The sequence below is a fragment of the Callithrix jacchus genome, chromosome 4, assembly GCF_049354715.1.
Source record: "Callithrix jacchus isolate 240 chromosome 4, calJac240_pri, whole genome shotgun sequence".
Taxonomy (NCBI): Eukaryota; Metazoa; Chordata; class Mammalia; order Primates; family Cebidae; genus Callithrix; species Callithrix jacchus.
Window position 1 is genome coordinate 104,946,605 of NC_133505.1, and position 19,708 is coordinate 104,966,312.

The 19,708-nt window shown below is 35.9% G+C and overlaps 1 protein-coding gene across 5 annotated transcripts in view; it reads right to left on the reverse strand.

Moving 5' to 3' along the window:
* FBXL4 (F-box and leucine rich repeat protein 4) overlaps positions 1 to 19,708 on the reverse strand; it is a 67,886-nt gene that overhangs the window by 41,495 nt on the left and 6,683 nt on the right. For 2 of the 5 annotated variants that reach the window (XM_078370734.1, XM_035296369.3), the window contains exons 2-3: positions 7,889 to 8,006; positions 6,671 to 7,254 (exon numbers count right to left, since the gene is read on the reverse strand). In XM_078370734.1, the coding sequence (XP_078226860.1) occupies positions 6,671 to 7,182 (512 nt within the window). In that variant the 5' untranslated portion in view covers positions 7,183 to 7,254; positions 7,889 to 8,006. Of the gene's footprint in view, positions 1 to 6,670; positions 7,365 to 7,888; positions 8,007 to 13,018; positions 13,143 to 19,708 lie in introns of all 5 variants that reach the window. The other 3 variants (XM_078370735.1, XM_035296368.3, XM_035296367.3) reach the window with 2 other exon arrangements.

Consider the following 19,708-nt stretch of genomic DNA (forward strand, 5'->3'; position numbering starts at 1 on the left):
TTTGAGATGCATTATAATGTAAATCAAATTATCAAATTATATATATAAGCATAAAGACATTGATTAGAACATATTCAATTTTAATAATGCATTAATCTACAAAAGTTCTCTCTACCTACCTTGCAGAACATGCAAAATAGACAAGGTTAAGATGATACTTTAAACTGAGTTAACATTTCTAGCATGTTTAAACATATTACGATCAACATTATTTTAGCATCATTCTTGCTTCTGATTTCTATATTGCATGAAGATTATTTAGTTACACATACATCAGAAACTGCAAAAATTATACTTAAAGTAGAATATCAGGATCATATTCATTTTTAGAAAGATTTAAAAATACGTCTAAACATAAAATTCCAAGTAAATCATTAGTTTATTGTATATTTTGCTTTTATTTTTCTTGATAACCTAAAAAATTACAAGAAAAGCACATGACAGAAAAATTATTTATAGGTCTGTGACCATTTGAATTAATATTAACTATGAGACCAATACAAATAGACTTTCTGCTATCTGCATTAAAGTGAGTTTTTGTTTAAAATTCCCCAAGAGAACTAAAACGTATCATTTCAAAGTTAAAAAGAGAAAGGTATCTATCTTATACCCAAAAAGAGAATATGCAAATTTCTTTTTATTCTGGAAAACTAAAACCAGAATAAAAACTAGTTAGTGAAAACAAGAAAACAAACATAAACCTATGCACATGTACATACAGGTACACACACACATACACACACACACACACACACACACACACACACACACATATTCTAGAGAAAGCCCAACTCTTTTAATTCTCTAGCCCCAGGGCAGTGTTGATATGATTAACTCCTTTAAGTCATGGCCTTTATAATATGTATATTTACATGTTTAGTATTATTCTTTTATACTATATTTATCTACCTGACAAACTCTAACGTACTCTTTAAGTATTTTAAATCTTGAGTATCACATGTGCAAAATTCAGCCTGGAATGTCTTTGAGACTGGGCTTACAGTCTGCATCTGGAGCATTCAACTCTGGGATGGTAACCAACACAGCCCATTTAATGTTGTTTCTGTTGATTGTCCTGGATGACTACTATTTGCCCAGTGATCAGAAACAATAAACCACTCTCTCTGTGACTGCTGACCTGTGGTTATACCACTGAGAAACTTTCTCCAGGGCAACCAGGAAGCAGTGAGTAGATGAGAGGAAGAGAGATATTTCATTAATGGAAACCAAAGAAATCAAGTTTTCCAACCTGTATTCAGGCTTGAAGCCACCGGCAGATTAGTGCAAAAAGCTTCCCTGAAACCAAAATTTATCCTGGCTAGTAAGTATATCTAGTAGCCAGCAAAGAAAGTTACCTTGCCAATTCTGTTCCATTTCACTAGCTGGAAGTGAAGGAATAGTATAGGAAAACAAAGAGAAATAAAAGTATCAAGTATTCTGAAAGGCCTATCTATTGACTCCCTGCCTCCTAGCCCATCTTTAACTGGAAACTAATAAACTAGTGTCTGCTTAAAAGAATAATTAACCAGTGAAGAGCTTGGTCAATTCTGAGTTAAATGACAAAATCATGTTTTTTGGCCAACAAAGTCAAAAGGACCACATCATGACAAATTTGGGAAATCGTTACTTAAGCAACTCCATTTGGTAGCAAATTCTATGAAAGCCATTTTTCTCCCTGCTTTCTTAATTTCAGTATTATGTAGTTGGAATGCTTTGAATACACAAAACAAATCCACATCACTAAATTTCATTCCCAAATAACTTTATTCCAATTGGCTTCTTTAATCTGACCTCTATTTGTCATCTTGTTCCCCTTTTCCCTCTCTCTCTTCCAAATGGTAACCCTGAGGTGCCCTATTTTCTGAGTCTCAAACAAGCATCCATTAAGATATTATTCTCAGGACCAGGACACTTTTTCTTTTCCTCTTAATAAAGTATTAGGCAAGAAGATCCTCAGGATCTTTTTCTTTTCTCCTTAATAAAGCACTAGGCAAGAAGTGAAAGGACTTTAAGATCTGGTAGAACTATCTGTAACTTTTCCACTTCATTTACTGAACAAAGAAATGCAATCACATGAAATAGGAAAAGACTGTTTTTAAATTTTAAACATTCTGGGACTAAAAGAAGTCCATTTCCTACAAACAAATTCCTGAGCTACTCCAATACACACTTGTTTGTTAACACCTAAGGAGGGTATAAAATTAAAATAATAGGCAGTGTAGCCCAGTGGTTCCTAAACAGTAGTGCATGATGGAGTTTTCCATCACTAAATGTGAGAATGCACATTTAGCATGCACATTTATGTGTGTGAATACAAAAAAATGAACACATATTTATGTTCTTATAAAACTGCCAACTGCTCTATATTCAAGATTCTGATCATGCTAATTTTTTGGTATAAACTGAGGTTTCTTTTATGAAATGATGGTGATGACAGATAAAATTGATATTTTGTCTTTTTACTTTATGTTAATTTAGCAAAGTAAATAATCTGACAAGTCTGTGAGTTCCCTAATTTTTACAATTATCAAGTTACTAGTTTATTGTGGCTGACTCCTCCCACCTGAACCCCATTCACCTGCACACCCCCCACCTCATCAGTTCTGTGGTGCCACCCTCCAGATGGGCTTCTTTGCTCCTAAGGGTTTATATCTATAATCTTCTTCATAGAACTACCTTGGGCTTCATCTAGGGAGTGACATGTGCCTGGAAGACTGACTGTCTGCCTTTACCAGCCTTCCACCCCATGGTCAAAGACCGGCTAGTGCAGGAGTGTGAGAGCCCAGCTCTCCAGCAACTTTGCCTCCCAGCAGACTGGAACTTCACACGAAATTGCATCCCTGCTTGACTTTTTCCCATTGTGCTTTCCCTACTCCCTTATCAGCTTCTCCCAGAGTATTTCCATACTAAATTGCAAGGAATAGTTACCTCAAGATATTCTTCTCGGTAGCTGGATCCAAAACATCTATGAAATCTCAAAATCTAGAAACCACCAGTTTAGATCTTAAGAATGTCACTCCCATGTCTGCAGCTGCCAATAGCTTATTCTCTACATTCTTGGACTTTTCTTACTTCTTCGAACACCATGATCTTGGCTCATGATCTTACCTTTAAATGCGCTGTTGTCTCTCACCCTTACCTATCCACACTGGAGTCTCACTCAACCTTTACGTCTCAGGTAAGTCACTTCCTCAGGGCCGCATACCTTAGATTCTCCCTTCTGCCAATACATGTTCTTTAGGAGCTCAATGGTCCTACTCCAGACTGGCCTTTAAGCTCAAAAAAGAGCCATCTCTGTCTGACTCTCTACTTGGTTCCCAGTAGTGAACTGGCAGAGAGGGTGTTCAATAAATGTTTCTGATTGTGTAAAAAATTCACCTAAATTTTAACAGTTACTGAATTTGGGCAGAAGAATTATAGATCTTTTTTTTCTTTTTCTTTTTCTTTTTTTTTTTGAGATGGAGTCTTGCTCCGTCACCCAGGCTGGAGTGCAGTGGCATGATCTTGGCTCCCTCACCTGGGTTCTAGCGATTCTCCTGCCTCAGCCTCCTGAGTAGCTGGGACTACAGGCATGTGCCACCTTGCCCAGCTAATTTTTTTTTTTGCATTTTTAGCAGAGACAGGGTTTCACCGCGTTAGCCAGGATGATCTAGATCTCCTGGCCTCCCAAAGTGCTGGGATTACAGGTGTTAGCCACAGCACCCAGCCTAGATACTTTTTCATATATATTTTCCTATTTTTTGTATTTTCTGGCTTCTTTTTGAACAATGAAACATCTATTAATTTCATAATCAGTAAAATTTAAAAAGGCTTTTTCTTATATCTTAATAATATATTGATCACCTTCTTTTCTCTTAAAATGTAATGGTATTTTCAGTATACTAAAGCTAAAAATCAGTAAAGCAAATTAGGGATACAGCCATAAATAAAGTTTTAACTTTTATCACAATCACACACTAGTAACTGTCAGTACCCCAAGAGCATAATTTGTACTTACAATTAGTTATGCAGTGGTTAAGTTTTACACTGGAGAAAAGGCATTACATATTCCACAGATCTCATCCCTAAATCTTTCCAGATTTTTGGAAAAAAGTAGTTAACTTTGTAAGAAAGAGGAAAAGAATGGCAGAGTCCTAATAAAACAATTCTCATATAAGAAAAGATCCGGCAGGGCACAGTGGCTCATGCCTGCTAATCCCAGCACTTTGGCCAAGGCAGGTGGATCACCTGAGGTCAGGAGTTCGAGACCAGCCTGGCCAACATGGTGAAACCCTGTATCTACTAAAAATACAAAAATTAGCCAGGCATGGTGGCACATACCTGTAATACCAGGTACTCAAGCGGCTGAGGCAGAAGAATCTCTTGAACCTGGGAGGCAGAGGGTACAATGAGCTGAAATCATACCACTGCACTTCAGCCTGGCTGACAGAGAAAGACCCTGTCTCAAACAAAACAAAACAAAAGATCCTACTCCAGTATTACTTTTTATTCCTCTTAGGGGGAAAAAAAATTTGATTTTAATTAAAGTATGCTGGCTTTCTGCGTTTCAAAAATGACTAATAACATTATGCCCAATTATTAAGGTAGTTCTTAAAAAAAACAAGTAAAGATTATACCAGCAATCTCCAAGTTGAGCTGAACTCTGTATGTTTTCCGGCAGGCCCTTGGAGGTGTCCCATTAGAGTTGAAGGGACAGAGACATCAGAGGAGCAGCATGTTACAGAGGTAGCAGCTGACCCCTGCCCCACTCCTCCTGCACTGGCAGCTGGCTGTCCTACAGTTTAACAGGTGCCCTGAACTGCTCTCAGGCTAGAATAAGCTCCTAAGAGCAGGGATTTTTATTTATTTTGTTCATTACTCGCTGACACATCTCTAATACCTAGAACAACACCTAGCACATGGTAGGCACTAAAATATTTAATGAATGAGTGATTTAATAAAGTGACATAAAAGTCCTAGAAACTGCTAAGATCCATGAGTAACAGAAAAAATGACAAATAATATGATCAGATAGTTAAAAAAAAGAAATATAAATGGCTTTTAAACATATGAAAAGATTTCAACCTCAGAGATAATAAAAGAAGTTTGACAATTAACATGAGATAACATTTTTCACCTATTAAATTGCAAAAATATTAAAATTTATTAATACACTCTTGGGTGAGGCTTTGGCAAAACACCCATGTACATGCACTGCTAGTGGGAATATAAATAGTACAGACCCTTTGGGGAGAAATTCAGCATTACATATTGAAATTGAAAATGTTAACAATTAAAATTAAATGTAATTAAAAATAAATTGTTAAAATGCAAAAAAAATGTTTAACATTATAAAATTATCAAATTATCCTTCGTTGAGAAACCCTTCTGGAAATGTATCCCAGATATACTTGCACACATGTGAAGTGACTTACGATAAGGTTACTCTCTGCACTAATGTCTATAACAACAAAAGACTAGAAACAACTAGGTGCCCATCAATGGGGGACTGGTTATTAAGTTGGGGTTCATACACACTATGCACTACTTGCAACTGTAGGAAAGAATAAGGAAGCTGTCTTTACATGTACATGAAAAGATCCCAATATATACTACTGTCTGAAACAAAGTGCAGAACAAGGTGATGAGTATGCTTACTTTTGTGTATATAAAAAAATTATATTTGTATTTTCTTGTATCTGCACGAAGAAATTCTGGAAAGATACAAAGGAAGCTGATAAAACTGGTTTCTTTGAGGAAGGAATGGTTCCTAGGCACGAGGAGGACAGGGTACATGCAAGACTGCATTCCACTTTTTTTTTTTTTTTTTTTTTGAGATGGAGTTTCACTCTTGTTACCCAGGCTGGAGTGCAATGGTGGATCTCGGCTCACCGCAACCTCCACCTCCTGGGTTCAGGCAGTTCTGCCTCAGCCTCCTGAGTAGCTGAGATTACAGGCACGTGCCACCATGCCCAGCTAATTTTTTGTATTTTTAGTAGAGACGGGGTTTCACCATGTTGACCAGGGTGGTCTCGATCTCTCGACCTCGTGATCCACCCATTTTGGCCTCCCAAAGTGCTGGGATTACAGGCTTGAGCCACCGTGCCTGGCTGCATTCTATTATTTTTTAAAATTAGGTTGAATGACAAAAACAAGAGCCAAGGAGCTGCTATGCAAAATAGGCTTGTAGGGAGAATGCATAAATTACTTAAAGCAACATTGATTTTTAAATGAATATGCTTGTTTCAAAAACATTCAACTAACATTAAACCAAATCCCCTAAGGACCTCCTCTGAAGTATCACTCATAGGCCTATTGTGAGTTGTTGAAAAGATGCAAAAGTGATAACACGATGCCTGTTTGAAAATATTTTCAAAGTCATATTTCATACTAACTTCTCAGAATGACCCATGTCCCTTTTAGTTCAAATTGTGCTTTTTGATTTTGGTAAATTTTATGAGATGCAAATTCATATGCCATGAATATTATAGCGTGAAGTATTACAGGTATAAAGTCTACATTAAATCTTCATATGAATGATCTTTTTCCTCATCAGGAAACTAAAGAAAATTTTCAAAATTAAATTAATTTAAATTACTTAAATGATTGCTTCCAATAAAAAGATCTTGAATATTAATACAACCAAAACCTTTTGGCCATATAACGTAGGTCATTAAAAAATGAGTCTTACCTTACTTCAGCTGGTGGATTTGGGGAATAGGGATTTGCAGAACAAGCAAGAATTCTAATGACTGCTCCAGGATGATAGGTTTCTAGAACATAAACAGCTGTAGGGTACACCTGTTGTTCAAAAGTAAGTTCCACATAGTCCTGGCTCTGAAAATTAGGTGGCGTCCTCTTGAATGGCAAGGAAGCACTAGGACACTGATCCCACCATGTCCCATAAGTTCGAAACACAGCCGTCTGAGTAAAGTCACCAGAACTTGGGAATACATTTGGTACACCAGCCAAATTCCACATAGTATAGGACATACTATTCTCACTTCCATAATGGGAACTGAAATCCACTACTTCTTTGGCATACTGGACCACCTCTGCATTGAGAGGGGAAGTCCGGCTGTTTGATTCTATGGTTCTATGGCTGTTCATCATCTCTCCTCTTGTAGCTGTCCTGGCTCGGCGCCGAAGGCATATATAATAAAACATAGTCAGAACTGTTAACATGGGAAAGACTGGTGACATCTAGATGGGAATTACGAAGCTTCAAAAGGTCAGGTGTCCTCAGTAAGACGCACGGACTCTTTGAAGGATGTTCTTTAAAAAAATGAATGGCTTGGTGAAGTAAAATAATTTAAATAAGCAGAAAAATGCATGGATAAGGTAACAAACAGGCTCTATCCTCAATGTAATTTCCCAGAATGAAACTAAAAAAAAAGTTTTAAAATACAAATGTGAAGTCTGATATAAATAAATGTTCTAATGTATTTTTAAGAAACCTAAATATTATTATGCATACAATATGGGAAGCAAAACTATATTATAAGGCAATGGAATATATATAATCCCTAAAGCCCTATTTCATACAAAATTATAACCATCATTCAAGAAATACTAAGTCCTTGAATCTGAAATTTAAATTATAGGGTGAGCCACTAAAATACTGCTGTAAATTCAAAAGAATACTAGGCATCACTATAATTTTACATGTTAACAAATAATTCCCTACTATTAATTATTACTCTCTTCCAAACATACTAAATTCAGATTTCACATTATGGGAATATAGTTTTTTGGTGCTGACATTTAATCCAGATGAACTAAATTAACTGCCTTACACATCACAGATCACAGACAGTGTTTAATCTATAACTCTTAGCATTATTTGTTAGGGCAGTCCACGGATGGCTGGCATCTGGTTTGTTGCCAGCGACTATTAGAAATCACTCACCCCAGATAGAATGGTCACAGGAAACACATGGGAAATGCAAAAGCTGGCATTCGTCCATGTACCCTGAAATTTGCATGCTGACTTTAGGTACAAATGCTGACATGTGACATTCTTTTACCTGTAAGACAAGAATTTTGGAGAATATTTTTATGTTCAAGTCAGGAAATCAAAATATCCAAAAATATTATCACTATTAACAGCTACTTATTAGACCTTTCAAATCAAACAGGCCACATTTTTCTATTTTGTATACAATTTTAAAAGATTTTTTTTTTTAATTTTATGATAGAATATAATAATTTAATAATGAACACTATTTATAGAGAGGTTGCAAACTCATAGCTTTTGCTTCAAACTATGCTTGCATAAATACTTTACTGATGCCAAACAGTGCTTTTAGAAATTTGATCTAGTTTTTAACATTTAACAATCAAGAGGACCCCAAGAGGCATGAGCTCTCCAGGTGGCCACTCTTGTTCACAGCCAGTTCCACTCATTTACAACACAGGTTGGGGCCCAACCTCACTGAGTAGATAACCTTTTCTTGACAAAAACAAGGAACTATAATACAAACTTATATTTGTACCTTTAAAGTCTTGAGTTTAACTTCTAAGGGAGATACACCAACTTTTCTTTCTTTTTTTTTTTTTTGAGACGGAGTCTCACTATGTTGCCCAGCCTGGAGTGCTGTGGTGTGATCTCGGCTCACTGCAACCTCCACCTCCCGGTTCAAGTGATTCTCGTGACTCAGCCTCTTGAGTAGCTGGGACCACAGACATACGCCACCATGCTAATTTTTTGTATTTTTAGTAAAGACAGGGCTTCACCATGCTGGCCAGGCTGGTCTCAAACTCCTGACCTCAGATGACCCACCCATCTCAGCTTCCCAAAGTGCTGGGATTACAAGCATAAGCCACCACGCCAGGCCCTTTTCTTTAATTGAGCAATGCACTAGTCTTCCAAAACTGCAGCACTAAGATTATAAAACATTATTTGCACTAAATGTCCCTACCACTCAAAAACCTCCAATGTCTTTTCCTTATCTACAAGATATAATATAAATTCTTTGTTTTAGTGTTTGAAGGCTCTCTTCAAGCTGGACCAAGCTCTTCTTGTCTAACAGGGCAAACCCAATCAAGTTCTAATCACTCTTTGTGTTTTACGTTAAATATCACTTCCTCTATCATTTCTTTTCCAACCACTTTTTTCCACATCAGTAGCCTGACTTTCTGACACCTACTGGCACTGCATTTTTATGAGATGTATACCTTAGCTCCACTAAGGTTTATATTAGGAATAAGTTTCTTGAAGGAGGAAATCCAGCCAAAGATCTTTATTTCTCAAAGTACACAGTACAAAAAAGGCACAAAATATTTGACAAGGTGATAGAAAGGTGATGAGCAAATTATAAAAATCTAAAATAATCTTAAATTGTATAACAGAATACCTTTTCCTCTCTAACCCAGCCAGATCAAAACACACTGAAATGCTTAAAAATATAAGCACTGAAACACCACTTAAAGAACTAAACTTGAAACAAGTGCAGAGAATCCACAGTTGTAAGAAACTAAGAGAAAAGTTAACCAGCAGAGGTCAGGGGCTGAAGCTAACATGTCTCATGGAACCAGTTACAGGCCATAATGTTACAAGGGGGCTCCCTAACATCCATTCTGAGACATTATTTCAAGACACAGGTCACAGCTGGAAGGACCTTCATAAAGCCAAAACTCTGAAGGGATCACCCTATCCATAAAACCAGGACTATAAAAACTTAGTTCACTGGCCAGGAAGCCCAAGTAGGCATGACATCAACTGAAGCGGCGGGGGTGGGGGGGACAGTCACCAGAGGAAATCAGAACCATATTAGGCATGAACCATGCATAGAGTGTGGGCCTAAATTCACAAAACCTTCATGGTTTAGAATCCCACCCTATCCTCGTGCCAAAAAATGAAAAAAGAAAAGTAGTTCTCAACTGGTAAAACTTTAGGACCTGGTAGGAGCAAATGTGAAAACACTTTGCAAGAATGCTTCCAAAACACAGAACAGACTAAACCTTTATTAATGATACATCACAGTAAAAAGCTATAGACCATAATGGAAAATGAACCATAGTGAGAAACAGTCAGTGTACTCACCAAATGGGGACGGATTTACAGCATGAGAATAAGAAATAACAGAATAAGCAAAATAAGACTTTTTCCAAAGAAGGGCAACAAAGCATATATTAGCAATGGTGGCTCATGCCAGTAATCCCAGCATTTTGGGAGGCTGAGGTGGGAGGATCGCTTCAGCCCAGCGGGGTAGAAGCTGCAGTGAGCCAAGATTGCACCACTGCACTCCAGCCCGGGTGACAGAGCCAGATCTTGTCTCAAATAAATAAATAAGGTGTTTCTGTCGCACACATTTATTCATGAGTGTATTCATGAGTCAACGAACCAGATTCACCTCAGGACATATAATAGCAAGTTATAATTGGGGGAAATATAACCACCTGTTATATCACTCCTTTATTCAAACATTTCACCTACCACAGTGTAAATCTGTGAATTTAAAAAATACATAAGTCTGAAGCTAGAGGATCACTTGAGCCCAGAAATGCAAGGCTGAAGTGAGCCATGATAGTGTCACTGCACTCCAGTCTGGGCCACAGAGCAAGACCCTGTCTCACAAACAAACAAACAAACTTTCTGCAACTCAAGTCTCAATCCTTAACACAAAAATTTGAAATGGTACAGATCTTTCTTTTACCATATATACTTTATTTCCAAATAGTCCTGAAAGTAAATTAAAAATCATTTTCCAAAGAAGTTATTTGAGTCTCCTCTTTTCAAAAAGAAAAAGAATTAACAAAGAAGTTAAACTGCAAAAATAAAATTTAGGAAATAAAGAACAATGTATAACAAGTATTCAAACCAACTGACAAATCAGCTAATTTGGAAGACTATGTATGTTTTATTCCTGGAAGCCATCAAGGGAAGGACAGAAAACCATCTGCCACAGTGGAATCTGTGGACATCACTTCTCACTACACAGTCTATAAATTGTTTCAACTAAGCCCCTCCCACTTTCTTTATAAAACTGTGTTTAATCAAAAAACAAAAGTTTTTTAAAACCAAAGAAATATCTGCAAAATAAGGTATCATCACTCATGTGAATTTTCACAAGCATTCTTGGCAAAAAGATTTGAGACAAATTGTGAAAGTCAAATTGTTTGACATACAAAGCCATAAACTTTTAAACTGTTTCCCAGCTTTTACAATTGTAGATTATAAGGTAATATCAAAGGCAGCAAGACTGTCATATGGGCAATATTATGTTTAAGCTATCTTAAAGTTAAGCAAAATTTTGCATTGAGGCAACATATGTAAAAGTGAGTTATAAACTGTAAATATATGTTATATGTTCAAACTTCTTTAATATAGAAATGTAAAATGGATACTTTAGTTTTTTCCAGCTATGGATAAAAATAATATTTAATGCTAATTTTTTCATGAAATAAAGTTAAAAATGGCAAAAGAAATTTTTAAAGGAAGGAAAAGCAGTATATGATACACTGAAAAAGCAAATATTCTTTTTCCACCAATGCTATTCAGAAAATTTTGTAGAAGTTAAAACCTGTTTTTGAAAATAAGCAAGGCATAGACATAAAAAAGAGAAATGCACAAACCCATTGCTAACCTCTTTCACTGATTCTAAACTCCTTTCCAATCTACTAAAATGACACATAAAAGTGTTTTAGGGATGGGGAAGAACATATGGAGAAGAAAGGATAGTTCGCTCTACTTTTCCCTGGGAAATGAAGCTGAAAAAGGGAATGGAGCCATTGTCTCAGGACTCATGTAGGGAACAACGACCAATGCAGAAGTCCAAATTGTCTAGGCACTATCTGGACTTCTGCCAAGGCATGGAGGCAATTTGTGGTAACCAATGAATATCCCAATGGGCAATGAATGAAGTGTAAAAGATACAATAACTTTATTTTATGAGGAGAATAGGATTCAAAGATAAAATGATTTTTCCCACCTGGTGCAAATAAATAAATATTAGTCAGAAACACTAAATTTGTCCAAAAGAGTGATTATAAAATGTACCTTCTGGGAGACATTTTCTTATATTGTTCATTCAAAAAGTGATTTTAAAGACTAACAACATATAAAAATATTATTTTCCATTGAAAATAAGTCAGAATTAGGGTGGCCTTCATATCATTTGTTGCCTAATTCAATCAGTTATCAACAATGACTATGAGAGTTTCTACACTGAACATTTATACTAGCACAATCAAGGAATACCAAAACAACAGCCATTTTAACTTGTGTCATCAGACTTTCATATTCCTTGGGAAACAACTTGCTTTTATACAACATGATTTTATTATGATACAACTTTATTTTCAACCACATCTTCCATATTATAAAATGCTTAACAAAGTTAAATAATACAATTACAAAGAAAGCAGTAACAGTGGAAAAGAGAAATTAAGAGGTATAGACAAGGGAGAACATACATTTACTACTGAGATTTGAAGTGAGATGGGGAATCAATGAGGCGGAGAGAAGCAGGATGGCAGGAGCTGCCGAGAAAGCGCCTTGTACTTCGAAGGGAAAAAGAAGAAGGAAAAAGACTTTTCATAAAATAACCAAAGGGAGCAATCAGAATGAACTAGAGTCAGGACAGTGTAAAGGCTAGGTTCACAGTGAGGTGAAACAACCTGAAAACAAGTTTAAAACTCAAAAGAGGATTATCAACTTATATTAAAGTTAAAAAAGCATGGAAAAACATAAAAAAGTAATAGGGCAATAGGCACAAGCACATATAGAAAGCAAATTGTAACACAGTATTTACTTTCAAAAGAGCCCAAAGAGAAGTATCAATGAAGTCACAGAAAAAGAAAAGTTTATACAGCTTTGCTACATAGTACCAAAATGTAATTACAATGCTCAATGTGGTAATAAATCAAGAAAAAAGGCCAAAGCTTAAATGCTTATTATTTCTGAATCCTGCCAAAACTGATCCAGACATACTATTTTGAGGAAAGACTTTTCCGGCTGAATCCAGATATCAGAACAGAATGAAAGAAAGCATCAACGGAGAAAAGAAGGGAATGATATATGAATTTGATGTAGCACCTGAAATTTCCATCAGCTCTCTTTCCTGGCTGGCCGCCTCTAGCTTTTACAACAATTTGTGCTCTTATGCCCCCTTTTGCCTCTAACTTCTCAGTCTCCTCCCAGGTTTTCTTCTTCCTAATTCCTATAAACACAGAATTATCATTAAAGGAAGGCTGTCTTTTTGATAACATGATATACAAGAACATTCAATCTAACTTTGAGCCTGCCTTCCCCTTCCCTTTCATGTCCACACCCACCACCCTTGCTGTAGACCCACCAGAACCTCCACCATGCCCTCCGCAGCCCTCCTGCTTTCATGCCTCAGCATCCTGAAATCTTCAACTGAGACTGAATGGCTGGGGAATGCCCCCTCTCTTCCTCTGCCTGGCACTCTCTTATTCATCCTTCAAAGTCAGGTTTATACTTCATCTACCATGCACCTTTCCTCTACTCTTATATGTTCCTATTATTTGCTATTTCTTATATGCTGAAATATTTCTCTACCTGAATATACTATGAATTCCTCAAGTTTGGAGAACATGCCTTAATTATAACTACACCCTTAAGGCCTAGCACATGCCAATATGTGCTCAATAAACATTTGTTGTTTTATGGAGATTGGAAGAGTAAATGGCATAAGAGAATTAAAATAAATAACTTTAAAGCAAATACAGAAATGAAACCAGTGACTCTTCATAAGGCACATGTAAACCAAAAAATGATGCAAAAAAATGTTCCATATCTTGATACAGAGAGAGAGAGAGAGAGAGAGAGAGAGAGAGAGAGAGAGGAAATGGGTAATAAAAACTAAAACACAATAGGTAAGAATCAAATGTATGAACTTCTTTGAAGCCATCCAAGAAGGAATAGTACATATATTGAAATTTTACTGTTCAAAGACAATGAAAAAAGTGGTAACTTCTGTTAGTACAAAAGCAGCTTCTGAATACGTAAAAGAGTCTTGACTCTGGTCACAAAGAAACTCTGATTGAAATTAAAGAAAGATTCCTGAAAGAGAAGATTGGAGAGGTAAAAGAAAGCTATTTCCTCAAATACAATGATTATTTTGCATTCCAAGTCTATGTTGAAACAGTATGTTGATTATGGAGAACTGGAAAAACTATGGATGAAAAATAAGTTCTTAAAATAAAGACATAACCTAAGAATTGAGAGAAGAGACAGGGCAAGAGAGGTGATAATATAAGAGCAAAGGTAACAAGGCAGCTTAATATTGTTCTGGTATTGGATGTGATATAAAGGAGCAAAAGTCAAGCATTAGAAAAAGCTCCCCTTTTTCTTCATCATAATTACTGATATTCTAATTGTACTAGATAAAACTAGTAATTTTCAATTAGTTAAAAAACTAACACTGAAAAAATTCTAAGAGTCTAAGCATGGAAACTACTGGGGATGGTATCTGAAGGCTTTATGTGCCTCTCTCTTCCTCTAAGTAAATTCTTCCCCAGTTAAAACATTTTTATTATCCTTGTATTTTTAATCAATAAGGCTCCAATGTATAATAAATAGGTGAAGTTCTTAACTGAAACACATGGATCAAGAGGAACACTACAGACTCCTATCTAGCTTCAAAGCTTCTTCAAAATCCAAGCAAATCGAGAAGGCAAGGGAACCAGCCCAGGAAGAAAAATCTAAAAGCAGAGCAAAACTCTTGAAAACCAGAAGTAAAATGTACCACTCTGTTCAAGGAATCAAGGTAGATCTCAAAAATGCAAGGAAATGATGCAAATTGTCTGGAACACAGTAGACTCTGCAAAAACCTCTGCTGAGTTAATGAATAAATGGCAGGAACTAAACAAGAGGCACCCAAGAAGTCAGACTTGGAATGAATCTATCAGAAAACAAGAGGTAAGATATAGAACCAATTTAAACTAGGAGTGGATAAAGGTAGTTCTGTAGAATGTGTTCTCTTCCTTTCCTATACTTTAACAAGCATATCTAAACTTTTGAAATATTTCATAATCAATCTTCAGTAGCAAGAAAAGCAGAAAAAGGAATTTTTTTTTTCTGTTATAATGGATCTGGAAATCCTCTTCCTATACCCAAGATACTCTCTCACAAAGTGACCAGAAAGGATATGTTTCTAATTATACAGGTATGATGATACAACATAACTTAGAAATAGATTACACTGTTATATTACCTATATATTACCTTTTTCTTCAGTGTTTAGTGATGGGTAAAAAGCCATCTGAATGAGAAGAACTGTAAATCTGGAATAAACCTAAATTTTTACCAGATATGCAATGCATATTTAACTAAAATATTAAAAATTGGAGTTTACTGGTTGAAGACAATTTTAAGGGACTTACTGAAGAAAAAATGATATTTTGTCTATGAAAGTCATACTAATTATATAATTCATTTTAGCCAAATACTAGCCATATATTTTTGTATATTAACAGAGAACATTTTAACCAGAAAAAAATGTATAGTGGATTTATATGCTGCCTAACAAAAATCCAAGAACAGTACGCCTGTCATAGCTTGTCATTATAGCTAAAATAGCAAGCAACTAACTAAAATGGTGTAATACTGTTAAATTAACTTTAGTATAAAATGTACCCCCATTTTAAGCATATAGTTTGAGTTTTGACAATTACAGAAACCAATGTAACCACCACCAAAATCAAGAGGCAGAATATTACCACTAGCCTGAAAGGTTCCCTGGTCAATCACTTATGCACAACCTATACGAGGCAATAACTGATCTGCTTTCTGTCATTACAAACCAGATTGTACTTTATCCAGAGTTATATGAAAGTGAAGTAATATAATATGTATAGCTGACCCTTGAACAACACACGTCTTAACTGTGCGGGTCAACTTACATGTGCCTTTTCTTCTGTCTTTGCAACCTCTGAGACGGCGAAACTGACCCATCCTCTTCCTCCTCATTCTATTCAACGTGAAGACGATGAGGATAAAGACCTTTATGATGACCCATTTCCACTTAATGAAGAGTAAATATATTTCTCTTTCTTGTGATCGTCTTAGTATTTTCTTTCTCTAGCCTATTTCATTGTAAGAATATAGTATACAATACATATAACACAAAATATATATTAACTAACTGTATATGTTATCAGTAAGGCTTCTAGTCAACTATAGGCTATTAGGAGGTAGTTAAGCTTATGGGGAGTAAAAAAATTACAGCTGGATTTTCAACTGCATGGAGAATCGTCACCCCTAACCTTCATGCTGTTTGAGGATCAACTGTATTCTTTTGTGTCTAGCTTATTTTGTTCAGCATATCATTGAGATTTACCCATGATGCTATGTATATGAGTAGTTCAGTTCCTTTTTATTCTCAATCAAATCCCATTATACAGTTGACCCTTGAACAATGTGGGGGATTGGGGCACTGACCTCCTGTGCAATAAAAAAATCTGAATATAGGCTGGCATAATGGCTCACACCTGTAATCTCAGCACTTTGGGAGGCTGAGCAGGTGGGGGATCACCAGAGTCAGGAGTTTGAGACCAGCCTGGCCAACATGGAAAAACCCCATTTCTCCTAAAAATACAAAAATTAGCCGGGCATGGTGGCACACACCTGTAATCCCAGCTACTCAGGAGGCTAAGGCAGGAGAATCACTTGAACCTGGGAGGTGGAGTTTGCAGTAAGCTGAGATTGTGCCACCGCACTCCAGCCTGGGTGACAGAGCAAGACTTCTTCTCAAAAAAAAAAAAAAAAAACTGAATATAACTTTTGACTCACCCAAAACTTTACTAATAGACTACTGTGGCCCAGAAGGCTTACCAATAACATAAACAGTTGATTAACATATTTTGTAAGTTATATAATGTGTTCTTACAATAAAGTAAGCTAGAGAAAAAGTATTGTTAAGAAAATCATAAGGAAGAGAAAATATACTGACTACTCATTAAGTGAAAGTGAATTGTCACAAAGGTCTTCAATCTGATCTTCATGTTGAGTAGACTGAGGAGGGAGGAAAAAAAGGGGTGGACATTGCCCTTTAAGGCTAGAGGTCAAAGTGATGGAGAAGGTGTAAAAAGAGGCAGGCACACTCAGTGTAAATTTATTAAAATACACTAAAATTTCTGCCTCACTTTTTGCTATTTCATTTCTCCAAAAATATTTCTGTACAGTACCAATCCTTCTTCCACCATTTGCTTTAGTTTCAGTGTCCATCTCATAGAAGGGTCCGTGTTGTAAAAGAATTCAAAACCATCCAGAATAGGAAACTTTCTGCCAGATTATCTAATGTCAATTTGTTTCCTGGCATTGCTTCTTTTATGTCTTCTTCCTCGTCATCTGGCACTAATTCAGAAACACCCATCTCTACCAAGTTATTTTCTGTCAACTTATCTGGTGTGGATTCTATTCGCTCTAGAATTTCTCTAAGATCAAACCTTCATCCTCCTCCCCCTGCACCTTTTTTTGCCGTATCTACAATCTCTTTCGTGATTTCCTTGATTGCCTCTGTGTCATATATACTGTGAAGTCATGTAGTTTTCTTTAGCAGGAATTCATTGTTTCAGGCTCGATGGCCTTAACAGTTTTTTCTGTAACAATGGCATACTCAATGGTGTAATCCTTCCAAACTTACAGGTTCTTTCTGTTGAGGTTCTCATTCAAAATTGACAGTTTTTTTCGATACAGTACCATGTATAATAAGCCTTAAAGTTCCTTATGATCCCCTGAACTGGAGGCTGAATTAGGGACATTGCATTTGGGGACAAAAGGAATACTTCAACACCTTCAGTGTTAAACTCGTGGGGTTCTGGGTGGTCACGGACATTGTCTGATATCAAAAGAATTTTAAAAGTTAGTCCCTTATAGCAAGGTATGAACACTTCCCGACTTCAGGGACAAAATATTAATGAAATCAATCAAGAAAAAGAATTCTCATTGTCCTGGCCTTCTTGTTATAGTAATCCTGTACCCACATAAGAGCTGCATTTTTCAATATGAGATAAAGTGGGTATTTCACAAAAAGTGCAAGGTTTTGTTGCCTGCTGGTATAGCTGTAGCAATAGCTCCATAAATTCTCTTTTTTTTATAGTGGTCCTTTTGCTATATTCATTTATCTTGAAATGACAGGTGACCACAGCTGCAAACTTTAATCTACGGTGCATATCAAGCAATTCAACTTGTGCTTGTAATGTCATGATTTCTCTCTGCTTCTTGGAAACACCTGCAGCATTACTAGAGGCACTTTCTAAGGGTCCCATGGTGTTATTCAAAGTTTATGGTATTACACTAAACACAATGAAAAATATGTGAGAATCACAAGAGATCACTTTTTTACTGTGATACACAATTTACTAGAGACAAACTGCTCACATATAGATGATTAGCTTCACACAGCATTGCAAGCTGATACCTGCAATACTTGAGCTCATTGCAATAGCAACTGGAGGCAATTATGAAATTATTACAGTAGTACAGTATGTACTACAGCTAATTTTATGCAGTTAAGATTTAATACTGAATTTACATTTGTTTACATTTCTCTCAACCGCAAATGGCAGCATGTACATTCTGTAAGTGTGTGAATACCTTTTGATAAATTTTAACTTTTGATATTTGTGTACTATTCATGGCACTAAATTATAAAACAGACTATTATCTATATATATTTTATGTATTTGTGACATAACTTCTGTTTTATAGTTCTAGGCTATGGAATCTGCAAGTTTTTTCAAATTGGTGCACATCTCCAAAATTTTTCTGTATTTATTGAAAAAAAAATGACATAAAAGCATACCTTTGCAGCTCAAACCCATGTTGTTTAACAGTCAACTACCTAGGTATATAAATTCAGTTGTCATAAACATTTGGGTTGTTTCTAGTACCAAACTATTTCCAAAGTCGCTGTAGCATTTTACATTTTGACATCAAGAGATGAGAGTTCTGGTTGTTCACATCTTTATCAAAGTTTATATTGTCAGTCTTCATCTATTCCTGAGGATGGGGCAGTGATACCCTGTGGCTTTAATTTGAATTTCTCAGTTGATTAATGACATGGAACATCTTTTCATGTTCTTATTTGCCATTTGTATCTGCTTTAGTGCAATCCATTTTTTTGTTGTTATTTTCTTATTATGGAGTTCTAAGAGTTCTTTATACACACTGGATACAAATTCTTTGTTAGACAAATATTTTGCAAATGTTTTCTCCCAGTGTGTGCTTGTCTTTTCATCTACTTGATAATATCTTTTAAAGAGAAGTTTAAAATTTTTAAGTCCAATTTGTCATTTTTTTCTCTTATGGCATATTTGTACATGTCCTAGCAAATATATTACTGAAAAGCAATATCAAGTATAGTTTCAAAAGAGTAAACCCCAAGAAAGTATTTAATCTTAGACCTGGGAAGCATTTATTCTTAGGGGAAGACTTGTGAAGAATTATTACAGACTAATCAAATTTTAAGATAATACCCAATTAGATTCTGCAAACACTTCTTCTACTGGGAATGCAAAATCATATAGCTACTTTGAAAAATAGTTTGGCAGTTTACTGTAAAGTTCCACCCACCCGTACCAAACCATCCAGCAATCTCATTCCAAGGTTATTTACTCAAGTGTACTGAAAATCTATAATCAACCAAAAACCTGTACATAAATGTTTATAGCAGATTTATTCATAACTCTTCCAACTTGGAAACATCTAAGATGCCCTTGACAGATGAATGGACAGTGTTACGTCCATACAATGAGTTAC